Source organism: Narcine bancroftii, chromosome 13, assembly GCF_036971445.1.
Source record: "Narcine bancroftii isolate sNarBan1 chromosome 13, sNarBan1.hap1, whole genome shotgun sequence".
NCBI lineage: Eukaryota > Metazoa > Chordata > Chondrichthyes > Torpediniformes > Narcinidae > Narcine > Narcine bancroftii.
This window is the reverse complement of record NC_091481.1, coordinates 58180154-58195811: the sequence shown is the minus strand read 5'-3', so window position 1 is coordinate 58195811 and position 15658 is coordinate 58180154. Positions and strand designations below refer to the sequence as shown.

Genomic DNA, 15658 nt, shown 5'->3' with positions numbered 1-15658 from the left:
GAGATGTAACAAGAAGAAACTAAAGTCAGATGTGTTGGTATTTGAGTGGAGTGGAGGGATTTACAGTGGCACGAGAGAGGAAGTGGCCGAAATAGATCGGAAGGGGGGGTGGGGTGGGGGGAGGGGGTCGCGAGTCAAGAAGACAGCAGAGCAACAACAGATGGTGTTTTGGCAAGAGACTGGGAAGGTGCAGGATGAATGCCAAAAAAGAGGCCATTCAAATGGAAAAATGTGGGAAGTCAAAGCCGGCGTGAAAGCAAAAGCAAGAGCGTGCAAAGAAGCAAGAATCAGTGGGAAGATGGAGGACTGGGAGGTTTTTTTTTAAAAAAAAAACTTACAGAAGGTAACAAAAAGACTCATAAGGAGGGAAAAGATGAAATATGAATGTTGGCAAATAATATCAAAAAAGATACAAAAAGCTTCTTCAGGTATATAAAAAATAAAAGGTGAGGAGGACCATTGGAAAAATGATGCTGGAGAAATAATGGCAGAGGATCTGAATAAGTATGTATCAGTCTTCACTGCGGAAGATGCTAGCAGTGGGCCGGATGTCGAAGGGATTCAGGGAATGGAAGTGAGTTCAGCTATGATTTGAAGGTGAGAAGATGCTCCAAAAGCTAACTGGTCTTAAGGGCGGATAAGTCTCCAGGACCAGATGGTTTGCACCCTCGGGTCCTGAAAGACGTAGCAGTAGAGGCTTTGGTAACCATCTTTCAAGAATCAATAAATTCTAGCCTGGTCCCAGAGGACTGGAAATTTGCAAATGTCACCCCACTATTCAAGAAGGGAGTGAGGAGAGGCAGCAGAAAGGAAGTTATTTCCTGACGTCAGTGGTTGGGAAGACATTGGAGTTGATTGCAGAGGATGTTCTTAGAGGCCACGTGGCAGGTAGACCAAAGCCAGCATGGCTTCCTTAAGGGAAAATAGTGCTTGACAAACCTATTAGAATTCTTTGAGGGAGTGATCAGCCGGCTGGATAAGAGAGATGCAGTGGATGTTAGTATTTGGACTGTTGGAAGGCATTTGACAAGGGGCTGTATGTGAGACCACTCAATAACATAAGAGCCCATGGGATAACAGGAAACACAATTGCAAGGGTAGAGAGCATTGAGTGATTGGCAGGAAGCAAGGAGTTGGAATGCAAGGATCTTATTCTGGTTGTTAGTCATGTTCCATAGGGGTTGGTGTTGGGGCCACTTCTTTATATGTTGTATATTAAGGATTTGGATTATGGAATGAATGGCTTTGTGGCTGAATTTGCGGATGATAAGGAGATCCGGGGAAGACAGAAGCTACAGAAGGACTTGGAAAATGGGCGGAGAAGTGCCAAATGAAATATAATGCTGAAAAGTGAACGATCATGCACTTTGGTAGAAAGAAATAAACAGGCAGACTTTTTTTTTGAAATGGGGAGAAAATTGAAAATCCCCAGATGCAAAAGGGACCTTGGGAGTCCTCATGCAGGACGGTCTGAAAGTAAACGCAGACAGTGGCGAAGAAGGCAAATGCGATGCTGGCGTTCATTTCGGGAGGAATCGAATAGTGTTGTTGACGCTGTACAAGGCCCTGGTGAGACCTCACTTGGTGCACTGTGAGCGGTTTTTGGCTCCTTGTTTAAGAAAAGATGTGCTGATTTGGGTTCAAAGGAGGTTCACTCGGATGATTTCAGGAACAAAAGGATTATCTTATGAGTGTTTTGACCTCTATTCATTAGAATTTAGGAAATAGGAGGGGGGACTGATTGAAACATTCTAAATGTTGGCAGGTATGGAGAGAGTAGATGTAGAAAGGTTGTTTCCCCTTGAGTCTAGGACAAGAGGGTACAACTTCAGGATTGATGAGTATCTGCTGAGAACAGAGATGTGTCAGGAATTCTTTAGCCAGAGGGTGGTAAATCTGTGGAATTTGTGGAGGCCAGGTCATTGGCGCATTTAAGGCAGAGATCGATAGTTTCTTGATTAGTCAGGGCATCGAAAGTTATGAGTAGGGGCTGAGTGAAGAAAATGGATCAGCTCATGATTAAATGGCAGGATAGACTCGATGGGCTGAATAGCCTAAATCTGTTCCTTTGTCTTATGGTCATCAGCTTGTGACAGTATATAGATATGTTTTTGGGTGATGAATCGGGGCAGGGTTTGTTATTATAGGATACATGCAAGCTCTTATTTAAAATACTGGAGCTTTGCTAATGTTAGACATGTCGGGGCCTCAGAGCCTTTGCAAAAGCTTTGGAGAGTGCCCAAAAGACTTCACTATTGGATTGTTGCTTACAAAAAGGCAACAGATGAAGGAGCTTGTCGGAGCTGCGTGTTGTCTGGAAGGGAACTTGCTGTTCTAAGAGGGTCATGTGATTTTGGAAGCAGAGAGAGTAAAACCGGCTTTCTCTGAGAAGGACTGGAACAGGACAAGCTGGTAAGCTTGTGGAAAGCCCCATTTGGAAGACAGTTTGTGAGTTCTTAGTTCAGCCTGGTCAAAACCATTGTAGTTCATGCAAGAGGAGAGGACTGGCTATCTAATGTTTCACTTGAAAGAAGAGAAACAAGATGGAACTCTTTGGTAACCTGAAAGAAAGAGGTTTTCATCTGGAGAACCCTGTGGGGGCAAGTTTCTTCGGCAAGACACTGGAGTGGCTGATGGAAGTACATCAGTTGTGGGTGTCTATCGTACAATAAATCTCTCTCTGAAAACCGACAAGAACCTTCCTGAGCGATAACCATTCACCTTTCAAGCACCAAAGCCTGGTGCACTTTATACATGTTAAATTCTGTGCACAGTATGCCTGAAACCAGTGAACTTGGAGGAATGAGAAGTGAGATTGGACTCTGAATCCAAGAACTTTTCTGAACTTAAACGCACACATTACATACACGTGCGCTTAGAATTAGAAGAGGGTTAAGTTAGGTTAGTTAAGTTAAAGTGTGATCCTGTTTTAATGTTTAAAGATAATTAAAAGCAACTTTTGTTTAAGTAACCCTTTATCTTGTTGAATATTGCTGGTGGGTTTTGGGATCCTCTGGTCTCGTAACAAGCTGAATACCAGACGTGGTCCAGATGAAAAGTGATGTCGTCTCGAGGAAGTTTCTTTGAAGGTAGCCTATCTCTGGCATCCAATGGATATCCAGCAGAAAGCTGATTCAGGGCACGCGAGGTTAATTGCCACTCCTGATGCTTCCTTGAGCAATGCAGTGGGAAGATGATGTGAGTGTGAGTATGTGTCATTTGGATGGAGCGGGTCCAATTGTAAATCAGACACTACCCTTTAAAGAGGGGAAGGTTGAAGTGAGGCTCCTGCAACCTGCTGTCCTAGTTTGTGCTCTAACATTGAGCACATTGCCTGTGTGGGTGTGTGCTAGAGATGAATGACCTCATGGCCAAGACTCCTGCGTGTTCCAGACTGCTGGTTAGAGCAGCCAACTTCCAGTGGAGGACAGCGTTCCTGGTGAATGGTTGTGATTCATTGGAGAGAAACTAGCTATGTTTGGTGGGGTTTCCGTGAAAGCATTGTGTCTGTGTCTGTGTCTGTGTCTGTGTCTGTGTCTGTGTCTGTGTCTGTGTCTGTGTCTGTGTCTGTGTCTGTGTCTGTGTCTGTGTCTGTGTCTGTGTCTGTGTCTGTGTCTGTGTCTGTGTCTGTGTCTGTGTCTGTGTCTGTGTGTGTGTGTGTGTCTGTGTGTGTGTGTCTGTGTCTGTGTCTGTGTCTGTGTCGGGGTGGGGGGGTGGGGTGGGTGGGTGTGTGTCTGTGTGTGTGTGTGTGTGTCTGGGTGGGTGGGTGGGTGGGGGTGTGTCTGTGTCTGTGTGTGTGTCTGGGTGGGTGGGTGGGGGTGTGTGTGTGTGTTGTCTCACCCTCTGAGGACCAGTCTGTTACTCATCAAGAAATATTCTGTTTTTCTAAGTCCCTCCTTGCACCGTGTACATGTTACCATGAAGGAATTTTAATTCTGTCAGTGTGGGGTAACTTCCTTGGCTGTAACCATGGAAATCATGTCTAAAACTTGTCTGCGCTCGTAAATGCTATTCTAATGCCCTGCAGATTAACTTCATATTAGAAATACATGAATTTTAAAAAACATCAAGTGAAAATGTCCTCCGTGGGTCCTTCCGCGTTCTCCGCACGATGCGCCTCGACGTAACAGCCAGCGAAGATGCTTAGACGGGCGGTTACTGGAGAAGAGGCTATTTTAGTCCGTTAGGTTCTCGCAGATGTTGAGTGAGGGTTGACTATCGGTCAGTACGCTGGAAAAATTCAGGCGTTGACCCAGTGATCAGGTGCTCCGATTTCCTCCCACATCCTCAGGTCGTGGAGGGGTGGCAGGTTCGTTAGCTGCTGCACGTTGTCTCCAGCGTGCACATTGAGCAGACAGATCTCACAGGAGTTGGTGGCATAGGGGAGAGAATGAAATTGGTGCAAGCGGGTGCGGAGGTGGGCGGAAGGATCTGTTTCGGTGCTAGATCACTCCGTGGCTGGTTGAGGTCTGTTGTCGGGAGGTGACAAAGGCTTTGGTCTTAACACTTTGTGAGATTCTACTTTTTAAAAAAACAGGGGAATGTGAAATAATTGTCTCCACTGGCCACCGAGACAGAGGTGCACCAAAGAAGGACTGCTTAAAGAAATCTCTTGGTGCCTGCCACATTGACCACTGCCAGTGGGCTGATCTTGCCTCTAACCGTGCATCTTGGCGCCTCACAGTTCGGCGGGCAGCAACTTCCTTTGAAGAAGACCGCAGAGCCCACCTCACTGACAAAAGACAAAGGAGGAAAAACCCAACACCCAACCCCAACCAACCAATTTTCCCTTGCAACCGTTGCAACCGTGCCTGCCTGTCCCGCATCGGACTTGTCGGTCACCAACGAGCCTGCAGCTGACATAGAAACATAGAAGATAGGAGCAGGAGTAGGTCATTCGACCCTTCGAGCCTGCTCTGCCATTCAACGAGATCATGGCTGATCTTAAAGTTCAGTACTCCGTCCCCGCCTTCTCTCTGTAACCTTTAATACCCTTATACTGAAGAAATAGATCTAATTCCCTCTTAAATATATTTAATGAACCTGCCTCCACTGCCCTCTGTGGCAATGAATTCCACAGATTCACCACCCTCTGGGTATAGAAATTCCTCCTCATCTCAGTCCTAAATGGTTTGCCTATTATCCTCGAACCATGGCCCCGGGTTCTGGATTTTCCCATCACTGGAAACATCCCATCTGCATCCATTCTGTCTAGTCCTGCCAGAATTTTATGTCTCTATGAGATCCCCTCTCAATCTTCTAAACTCCAGCGAGTACAATCCCAATTTGCGCAATCTTTCCTCATAAGTCATTCCTGCCATTCCAGGTATCAGCCTGGTGAATCGCCTCTGCACTCCCTCCATTGCAAGAACATCCTTCCTTAGATAAGGTGACCAAAACTGCACACAATACTTCAGGTGTGGTCTCACCAAGGCCCTGTACAGTTGCAGTAAGGTATCCTTGTTCCTAGACTCAAACCCTCTTGATATGAAGGCCAACATACCATTTGCCTTTTTAACCGCCTGCTGTACCTGCATGCTCGCCTTCAGAGACTGATGTACAGTACCCTTAGGTCTCTCTGCACTTCCCCATCTCTTAATCTATTGCCATTCAAATAGTAATCTGCCCTCCGGTTTGTATTACCAAAGTGGATAACCTCACATTTATCCACATTGTAGTGCATTTGCCATGTATCTGCCCAGTCCCTCAATTTATCCAAATCACACTGGAGCTTCCTGACCCCCCTCTTCCGTGCACACAACCCCTCCTAGCTTGGTGTCATCTGCAAATTTGGAGATATTACATCCAATCCCCTCATCCAGATCATTAATGTAAATTGTGAACAGCTGGGGTCCCAGTACAGATCCCTGTGGCACCCCACTTGTCACCGCCTGCCACTCAGAAAACGAGCCATTTATCCCAACTCTCTGTCTTCTACCTGCCAGCCAGTTCTCAATCCACATCAATACTTTGCCCCCAATCCCATGAGCCTTGATTTTGGAAGCCAGTCGTTTATGCGGGACCTTGTCGAAGGCCTTTTGGAAGTCCAGGTACACCACATCCACTGGCTCTCCCCCATCTATTTTACCTGTCACCATCTCAAAGAATTCCAATAGATTTGTCAAGCACGATTTACCTTTTGTAAATCCATGTTGACGTGGACATACCCCTCCATAAATCTTCGTCCGTGAAGCCAAGCCAAAGAAGAAAGATATGCAGCAGCCTTGGTTCATTCCTGGTCTCTGGTGATGTCTTTGTGGAGTTTGCACGTTCCCGTAACCCATGTGACCAATGTGACCAAAGCAGACCATGTGACCCCGTAACCCTGGGTCCTTTGGTCTTCCTCCTCCCCCAACATCCCAAAAGTATGCTTTTCGACTGACTACTGTTGGTTATCTGATCGTGCGAGTGACCAAAGCAGTATCTGATTGGAGCTGGTGGGCACAAATGCTTTGCAGAGAAGTGAGTAGAGGAATGGAACTGGTGGTGTTCCAGTGAGAGAGTGTGAGAGAGAGAGAACAGGCACTCTAGGCTGAATGGCCTCCCTAGTGATGAAAATATATCCATGTTGGCAGGTGACCTGTCTCCAGTTCGTGCTCAAGCACTCTGCCAGGAGCGAGTCGCTGTGGTGCTGAGATTCCCCTGTGCTCTGGGTCCAGTGGCAGACCCATGGTTGGACTCGGGTTGGGGACTGTGCCACGCTCCCTTGTTTTTCTGCTTGGGTGTTGGACTAGGGGGGCAAGTGTGCAACCAGCTCAGTCACCACTCACTTGGCGACCCTTCCCGTCTCTCCCTGCTCCTTGGGCTGAGGACACTTCTTGGAGGTTGATATACAAAACCATGAGGGGGATAGGCAGAGTAAATGCAGACAGGCTTCCCCACCCCTGCCCCCCCAAGGGTAGGCGAGATAAAAACCAGAGGACATGGGTTAAGGGTGAAAGAGGAGAGAGAGTGGTGGGAGTGTGGAACGAGCTGTCAGCTGAAGTGATGAATGTGGGCTCAATTTTCACATTGAAGGAAAATTTGGGCAGGTAAATAGATGGGAGGGGTATGGAGGTGTGCAGTTCAGTGGGGCTAGGCGGAATAATCATACAGCACAGATTAGAAGAGCCTGTTTTCAATGCTCTTTGTGATCTCAGATCAGCATGTGTCAGGACTTCTGATTTGGCCTGGTACCAGATGATCCTTGGAAGGGGGGCTTCTATCCACCTCAAGAAGGTAGGGGGAAGTCACCTGTATGCATTGATCTTTCTCACAGCATCCATCTCCATGACTGACTTACTCTATCTCCTTTAACCTTTTACAGTTTTGGATACTGCCGGCCAAGAGGAATTTGGCGCGATGAGGGAACAGTACATGCGATCGGGCGAGGGTTTCCTCCTTGTTTTTGCCATCAACGATCGGGGAAGGTAGGTAATCTTTCGCCTCCCTCGTTTTTCGACGGTGGAGTTGTGCCCGAGAAGTTCCTCCCGCTGGCGGATGGGGTGCCCTGAGCCGCAGCAAGGCGTTGCCTGGTCGCCCCGCCCACTTGGCGTCTGCTTTGCCCACTGATGCTGGACTGGAAAGGGAGGGTCATGAGATGGGCAAGCATGGATTGAGGGGAGAGGTATGTTCCTATCGGAAAATGGTCTCCCTGCCATGATGGCAGCAGCTCACTCCTTGTAACTGGAAGGGTGCTCTCATTTGTGATGGTCAGGGAGCTTGCTGAATTTTGGACATTTTAAAATTGTATGATTCAAAGGGCTAATAAAGTGCAAATGGACTGAACTGACTCTCTAATACTGGAATCAACCTGAGCTTCCATTAGGATGCCCAGGTCTCATTGAACATGATCCATAAGGATTCAATAAGTGTCTTGTGGCTTGACAACTGCCTTCTCACCACTTCCCTGCCATTGGCCACGCATCTAACCCATTCAGATTTTTAAAAAACCTGCGGACGAGGCAGAATTAGTGCAAAAAAAAACCTGTACTCAACGTACACTTGCAACCAAATATAGAAATGCAATGAAGAGAGGAAAAAAAAATCAATAAAATGCAAAAGTAAGAGACCCTGATTGAGTTTGTTGTTGAGGAGTCTGATGGTGGAGGGGGAGCAGAATTCCTTGGTTTCCAAGGCAATGTAACTAGATATCCAATTGAACAACGGTTAGGTAGCCCACCGTTTTTTAATTTCTTTCTTTTTTTTTCTTTTTCTTTTTTTTTTCCATGGTGGTTGGTTTTGGATCCAGGGGCACCTCCAACCAATGCCTGGCAAGTTGGCCTCGTTGGTGGACAGTAGGATTCCCCTCCCACACAACCTCCAGCTTCCGTCAAAGCCACAGGACTCGAGTGGCCAGTCCAATATGCTAGCCTTGCTTGCCACCCCTCCTTGAACCCGGGGTGCACTTCCACCATCTGTCAAGATAGCATCTCTCGGGAACTGAGGAGGGGGAACTCTGTGGAATGGCGTCCTTTTCCACCACATCCCAGATCTGGAGTCCTTCATCGAGGGGCTGAGACCGGAGGGGAAGCTCCCCAAACAAACAGAGTGGGGGAGTAACAACAAGGAGCAATTACAATGCAGCTAATTAATGCAATGTACAGTAAAAACCCACGGCATCCATCACCTATGGATGTGAATTTTCTGGTTGCTTGAGGTTGCGTGATTGGCGAACTAAAGGCAAGGCATGTCAATATTAAACTACGTATATTTTGTCTATTTCAGGTTTTTTTTCTCTCCCTCTCTGGTTACTTGAGGCTGCCGGAAGCTTGAATTCTGGATAACTGAATGAGACAGACTATTGATGGTTTTTCTTTGTCTGAAGGTCCACTTGGGCTAAGGAGCTCTGTGGAGAAGACTCCTTCTCCAATGACCTCTGAGGCATGAATCTACGTTCCCCAGACTCCAAAATAAGGTTCTTCCTTTCTCTCCCCCCCCTCCCCGACTCCATTCCCACCCTCCCTGACTCCATTCCTTTTGCAGTTTTGACGAGATCAGCAAGTTTCACCGACAGATTTTAAGAGTGAAAGATCGGGATGAGTTTCCCATGATCCTCATTGGTAACAAGGCAGACCTCGAGCATCAGAGACAGGTCGGTCTTGCCTCGGGGAGGGGGGAGGGGAGAGGGGAGAATGAGGGTGAGGGTGACCTGTATTAAATGAGAAAGGAAACCCTCTGTTTTGATTTAAACCAGGTGACAAAAGAAGAGTCTGACAATCTTGCCCAGCAACTCAAAATCACCTATCTGGAAGCTTCTGCCAAAATACGGTTGAATGTGGATAATGCCTTTCACAATCTGGTTCGAGCGATTCGGTAAGACCCTTTCATCCCTCGCGGTGTGTGTCCGTACACTAATGGGTGCCTCCATTACAATGGGTGGGATGGAGAAACGATGTCGCTCACTGGATTGGGGAAGGATGCCATTGACTTGGAGATAGTGTGGGAGGGACTCACCAGGATGTTTTTGGGCCTTGAAGGTTAGATCGATTCTCTTTATTCCCCAGAGCTTAGGAGTGTTGAGGTGAGACCTTTAGAGCACTGGGAGCAGCTCTTGGATCCCCTATCCAAAGATATGCTGGCATTGGAGAGGGTCCAGAGGAGATTTATGGGAATGATCCTGGGAATGAGAGGGGATAATGTTTGCCTGCTCTGGATCGGTATTCTTCGGGAGTTTAGAAGAATGAGGGTGTTGAATCCCATTGAAATGTTCCAAATACAGGTGCTCCCCTACCCGCGATGGTCCGACTTACGATGGTTTGAACCCATACTTTCAATTTTGAATTCCTGCCTGTTCCCGCACGTGCGCTACTCTCTCTCGATGCTGGGTGATGGCAGCGTTGCACGAGGGTGTTCCACCGCATACTCTCTCGCGATGCTGACTCAACCACGCTGACGGTCTCTGTAGCGACCACATGATTGAGTGTACGGTAAACACCCCGTCATGTCTACTAAAACACCTCTGTGTGTTTCCTGCTTCTGGTGAGAAGAGGAAAGCAATTATTCTGGAGATGTAACTTGAGATACTTGCTCAGCGTGAAGGGGGCAATGGTCGATGCCCCAGCGCCTTCAACAAGCGTTGATGCCCCGGGGCGTTCTACGAGCTCTTCTTGAGTATCATCGAAAGAGAGTGAAACTGATGACCCTGTTGCTTTAGCAGCCCCACCATCCTCCCCATCTAGCAATCAATTTTAGTTTAATGCTTCAAACGTTCTTCATGCCCGGTGCGCTTTCAGCTGTGTACGTTAAAGTTTTTTGCAGGGTGGAACAAAGGTATCCAAAATTTAATTATATTCACAGTATTATTTCTCAACGTGATTTTTTTTTTCCGGACTTTCCGGGACGTGGCCTCCCATCGTACGTTGAGGAGTGCCTGTATTGGAAGGCCTGGATAGAGTGAATGTGGAGAGGAGGTTTCCAGTAGTGGGAGAGCCTGGGGCCAGAAGGCACTGCCTCAGAGTATAAGGGCATGGCTTTGGGACAGATGAGGAGGCTTTTCCTCAGTCCAGGGTGAGGGTGAATCTGCGGAAATCATTGCAGCAGACAGCTGTGGAGGGCAAGCCATTAAAGTGGGGGTTGATGGGTTAGTAAGGACGTCAAAGGTTATAGGGAGGAGGAGGTGGGATTGAGAAGAAAAATTTATCGGGTGCAGTTTGAATGGTGATGCAGACTCAATGGGCTGCTGAGCTTAATCCTGCTCCTGAATCATGTAGTGGTCTAGAGATACAGGTTGAGCACCCCTTATTCTGAAATCCAAAATGATCCAAAATCCATAGGTAATAAGTAATAGAGTTCAGAAATCCCGATCGGAGAACGGGACGTAGCAGATGTAAGTAGTGCATTATTGGGTGTAGATTTTTCAAAATATGTCAACTTTAGTTAATTTGTGGAGATGTAAATATTTGGAATGTGAATGCTTGTATCTCTAAGTCAGAGTGAATGGGTTCCTTTTATTTTAAAATGGTGTTCCAAAATCCGAAACACTTCTGGTCCCATGCATTTTGGATAAGGGATACTCAACCTGAATGTAAAGATGACGAGGGGGTAGATAGTGGCCACGGAGAAGAATCCTTTCTGTCACCTGAATGTGCCGGCTGAAGGAGAACCGCGTCCAACCAAATGCCGGCTCCTGTGGACTGTGGCCATAGTCCCCACTGCTGCTCTCAGGTGCAACGGGGGGAATTCTCTGAGCCAGAAAATATATCTACAGGAGGAGGGTCAGGTAAATGCTCCTCCTGCCCGGGTTCTCCACTTTCAGGTGGCCGCCCGACAGCCACATTGGGGTAGAATAGGCGGCTTTACATTTGGGGATTCTGGCCACCTGAAAGCGGCTAGAGATGCTGCATGACCTGCTGAGTTTCTCAAGTGCGTTTTGTGTATTACAATGGGACCTCGTCAGCTATAAGGTGACCTCCCAACCTCTGTGCTCTGATAAAGAAAGCCACCATTGCGAAAACCTCTTTGATCACCTTAGCTGAGGGACTAAATTTCCCCGGTATGTCAGACCAAGGCATGAGGCACGTCGATTTGTTCTCAGTCTGTGTTCATGGTGCATCCTTTCTCTACCTCTTTGTCCTGCACTGTTTTTAATATAGGACTCTTTAACATTTCTTGCCGCAGGAAGTTCCAGGAGCTTGAAAGTCCTCCAAGCCCGCAGCCCAAGCCCACGAAGCGAGAGTCCAAAGGATGTCCGTGCGTGCTCCTGTGACACCGCCCACCCTCAGCACGGGTTGGCTTTGCTTCGAGCTGGAGCCCCGGGTAAATCCGCCGCCGCTCCTGCCTTCCTCCACAGAATCTACTGATGCCCCCCCCCCCACCCCCTTCCTCATCCCGAACCCAATTGCAGAATGGCTGGAGCCCTCCCCCTCCTCCTCCCCCTCCTCCTCCTCGGGAACCGCTCTCGCAGATGGCAGCATCAAATGGCCTCGCTCACTGCCTGAGGCTCTGTGTTTGGCAGATATGGTTTTCTTGACGAGCAATCCTTTGTCTTTGGGGGATGGGGTGTTGTGGGTGGGGGAGGCTACAGTGATGTCCTTTTGAGGGCGGGAAACCTGTCTGGAAGAGCATTGGCAGGGATGCCGGAGAGGGTTGGGGATTTTCTTTACTGTAGATGTTGGGAAAGGATCTACCAAAGTCAAACTAGTCCTACTGTAGTTGACACTACGGGTCACTTGTTCCTTTAAACCTACCTTCTACAAAGGACTGCTCACTTTGGTTTTAATTCCATTAGACAGGAAGGTGGGGAGTAGCACCCGAAGGTGGCCAGAAGGGGTGGTTTATTGGATGGTTCTCTGGGCCTTGGCTTCTGCTTCACACCGACCGGGTCGATGCGATGAGGTGACCAGCCTCATGCCAGGTCACTGTTTCCAAGTTTGGCTCACCTTCACGGCTCTGTGTGCAGAGTGACGGTTAAAAACACACCGGGAGATTCGGGGGGAGCGTGCGGTTGGTGCAACGTAGAGAGTGTTGCTGCCTGACCTTGCGACCCGAGGGATGGTAGAATCCCCCCCACCTCTCCCCCCAAGAGCGGTTAGACGAGGCCTGAGGGACAACTTGGGCAGCTCTGGGGTGAGAGAGTCAACTCTCCTTATCACTCCAGCAGGGCTGCACTTGAGAGCCCAGTTACAGAAGCTGAATTGGTGTCGAAGGGGAAATCATCAATTTCAGGGCGGTCAAAATTAAAGGAATCCTTTCATTCAGTAGTTCAGTAGGCTGGCTCTGGTGACCAATCATTCCTTGAATTCCTACCTTCTGGGTGCCATTTTCCACCCAACCCACTGCCACCAACCCTTGCTGGAGATGGTCCCGACTTCCAATTTGAGATTCGAAGCAGACCTGTTTATTTTTAACCGAGTGCCTGTGCTTAATGCCTTTCTACCACTTGATCAGAGAACTCTGCAGATGTTTCCAGCTGTCAGTGGTCCATCTTCCCTCGCCCCCATTCTCAAGAATGCGCACTCCTTTTGCCACGATTTCTAATGGTTGCACCCCTGGAGAGTGGTCGACACTCGTATTGGACTTGGTCAATCTGGGTGAGCGTGCATCCAATTTCTCGAGACCATTTGCAATTTTGCTCCCCTCCCCTTGATGTCAACAGAGATGAGAGCATTGCCGAGAGTGGTCGTGATCAGGGGCCATGGAGTTGTCCCATGCAGGCGCCAACATTCCTGCGTTCTGGACCTGTAACAGCCCCGAGGCGGAACATTTGCCTGCCTGATTTGCATTGGACTTTCCTGTTCATCCTTGTCCATCATCTGACCCGAGTACTCTCTCCTCGAGGCCAACGTGGTCTTAACATGTTACTCACCTGCTCATTGGGGGTGTTCAGCGGTGGCCAATTGCAATTCTGATTGGTGAAATAAAGAACAGGCTAGGCGATTGGTGGTGTGGTCACCGTGCTTGTTCCCCAGGTATGCCTGTATGTCAGTAAAACTCCGATAACACTGGACAACCAGGATTTTGTTTCCTAAACATTTTTGAGTATATTTTATGGACTTTTAGGCCGCTAATCACGAAAATCACTAAAATTTTCCTTTCACGTACTGTTTTTTAAGATGACCCCTTTCTGTGATTTTCTTGTCATGTTTTAAGTCTACTTCAAGCGTACAAAATCATGAAGGGCAACCAGTCATTGAAAATCCATTTTCTGCATTGGCACTTGGACTGCTTCCCGACTGATCTCGGCGCCATCAGTGACAAACATGGGGAAAGGTTTCACCATGACATTGCAACCATAGAAAAGCGGCATCAGGGCAACTGGAATCCATCGGTGCCGGCCGACTATTGTTGTCAGATGTGAAATACAAACAAAATCAGTGGCAAAATGTTTTTAGGTCAGTTAAACTAACGCAATGTGTCAGCGTCATTATGCGATTAAACGTGCTCAATTCAATAAAAGTTAATGTTTCCCCAACTTCCTACGTGATACAGCAAATCTGAAATGATCTTTGTGTTCAGCTTGAAGTTGTCGATCATAATCCCCCTTTTGATTTTCAGGAAGCAAAACCTTTTTGGTGGGGGAGGTGGGGAAATGTTGTCCTGTGTTATTTGTGGTGTGGCCATCGTTCCCTGGGTTGCCTGTATGAATTGCGAGCGTCCAGTAAAATTCCAATAATCTGCCATCAGAAATCCCCTTGGTTCGGGATCTGGTGCCTTTTTCTGTGCCCCTTTCAAACCTCTTGTGGCCCCCATGTCCTGCACTCCCTGAAAGCTCACTGGAAAATGCGTGGCGTTACCCTCAAGTGTCCTCTGATGTTGAGAGTAACGTAAACCTTTCCATTCAGCAACCACTAAAATCCTGAGGTGGATTATCGGAACTTTATGTAATATGATTTTTTTTTTTAAAAAAAGCCCAAACTCTCTTTTAATAATTTCTTTGCTCCATATGCTATGAAATGTAATGGGTGCTTGTAGGGTGTAGGAGATGGTTCCTGGTAATAATGTAGTTGTTACATGAGTGATTTCTATTGGACAACACTGACCAAGGTTGTCATTGGACTATACAACAATATTCCCTGTAAACTGGGGACACTGGGGTGCGGAGATTTGGGATTGGCCAACCTGCTGCATGACTGGACGAGTACAGAATACTCCCGCAACCCTCCGCCATCAAAGGTGGCGGCATCTTCCTCTGCGGAGATGGTCAGAGACTGTTAGAACAGCGTGACAAGTCCGAGAGATGTTTGGTTGCCCATCCATCTGCCCTGAAGGTACCTCTGGTTTGACGATTAGCGGCATCCATATAAGGAGTTGGTGGCCGAGGAGGAGGGATTTAAAATCCCAAGTTCCAGAAGAGGGACTTGCAGTCCTGGGTGGATATGGGGATCGAACTCTCCGCAGCTTCTACCTCAGGCTTTGCCCTCGCCCGTGCATTCCTGTGCCAAGTTGCCCCAGCAGTTGTATCCCTCTCTGGGACAGCCGGGAGTGTGGGCTAAGGGAATGTCCCATCTTCATCGCTGACCAACCTGGGGATGGTCACAAAACACGAGAAGAAGGTGCCACCTCTGTCATGGTGGAACTTGTACTGTTCTGAAGACCACCCCTCCCTCCTTCCCACTGCCCCCTCAACACATTTCTCAGCCCTGTTTCACAGCACCATCGACCACCCAAACTTTTCTTGCTTTTACTCACTTGTCTTTTAACTGTTGTTAGATATGACTTCTGATGTATAGGTAGAGGTACATTGTGTTTATATTGGAGCAAGGATTGCCTCCCCAGCATAGCTGGGGCATAGCACCTCAATGTAAATGTTCAAAGTCATTAAAGTACATTTGTAATAAACTTTGTGTGTGTTTTCTAACAATATCCATCTCAGTTCTTCATCTTCCAAGCCTGTGTCACCCAATTGACCTACAACCCCTGTACATGTTTGGTGGGTGGGAAGAAACCCATGGAGACCACAAACAAACTCATTAGATGCTGCTCAACCGTGAGACACACAAACTACACTGTTCGACCTGCTGAGTTTAAATTTAACTTTTTAAAATTTAGACATAGAGCATGGTAACAAGCCAATTTACACTCAATTAACCTACACCCCCAGTAGGTTTTGAACAGTGGAAGGAAACTGGAGCCCCCGGGGGAAACCCACACAGACATGGGGAGAACACCCAAACTCTTTACAGACAGTGCAGGATTCGAACTCAAGTCGCTGATGCTGTAAAGGTGTTCAACTATCCAC

At 47.7% G+C, this 15658-nt stretch overlaps 1 protein-coding gene across 3 annotated transcripts in view; it reads left to right on the top strand.

The window, feature by feature from the left end:
* rras (RAS related) overlaps positions 1-15258 on the top strand; it is a 50200-nt gene extending 34942 nt beyond the window's left edge. For 2 of the 3 annotated variants that reach the window (XM_069909570.1, XM_069909571.1), the window contains exons 3-6: positions 7307-7409; positions 8965-9073; positions 9176-9294; positions 11599-15258. In XM_069909570.1, the coding sequence (XP_069765671.1) occupies positions 7307-7409; positions 8965-9073; positions 9176-9294; positions 11599-11686 (419 nt within the window). In that variant the 3' untranslated portion in view covers positions 11687-15258. The remainder of the gene's footprint in view (positions 1-7306; positions 7410-8964; positions 9074-9175; positions 9295-11598) is intronic. The other variant, XR_011348252.1, reaches the window with a different exon arrangement.
* The last annotated feature ends 400 nt before the right edge of the window (positions 15259-15658 follow it).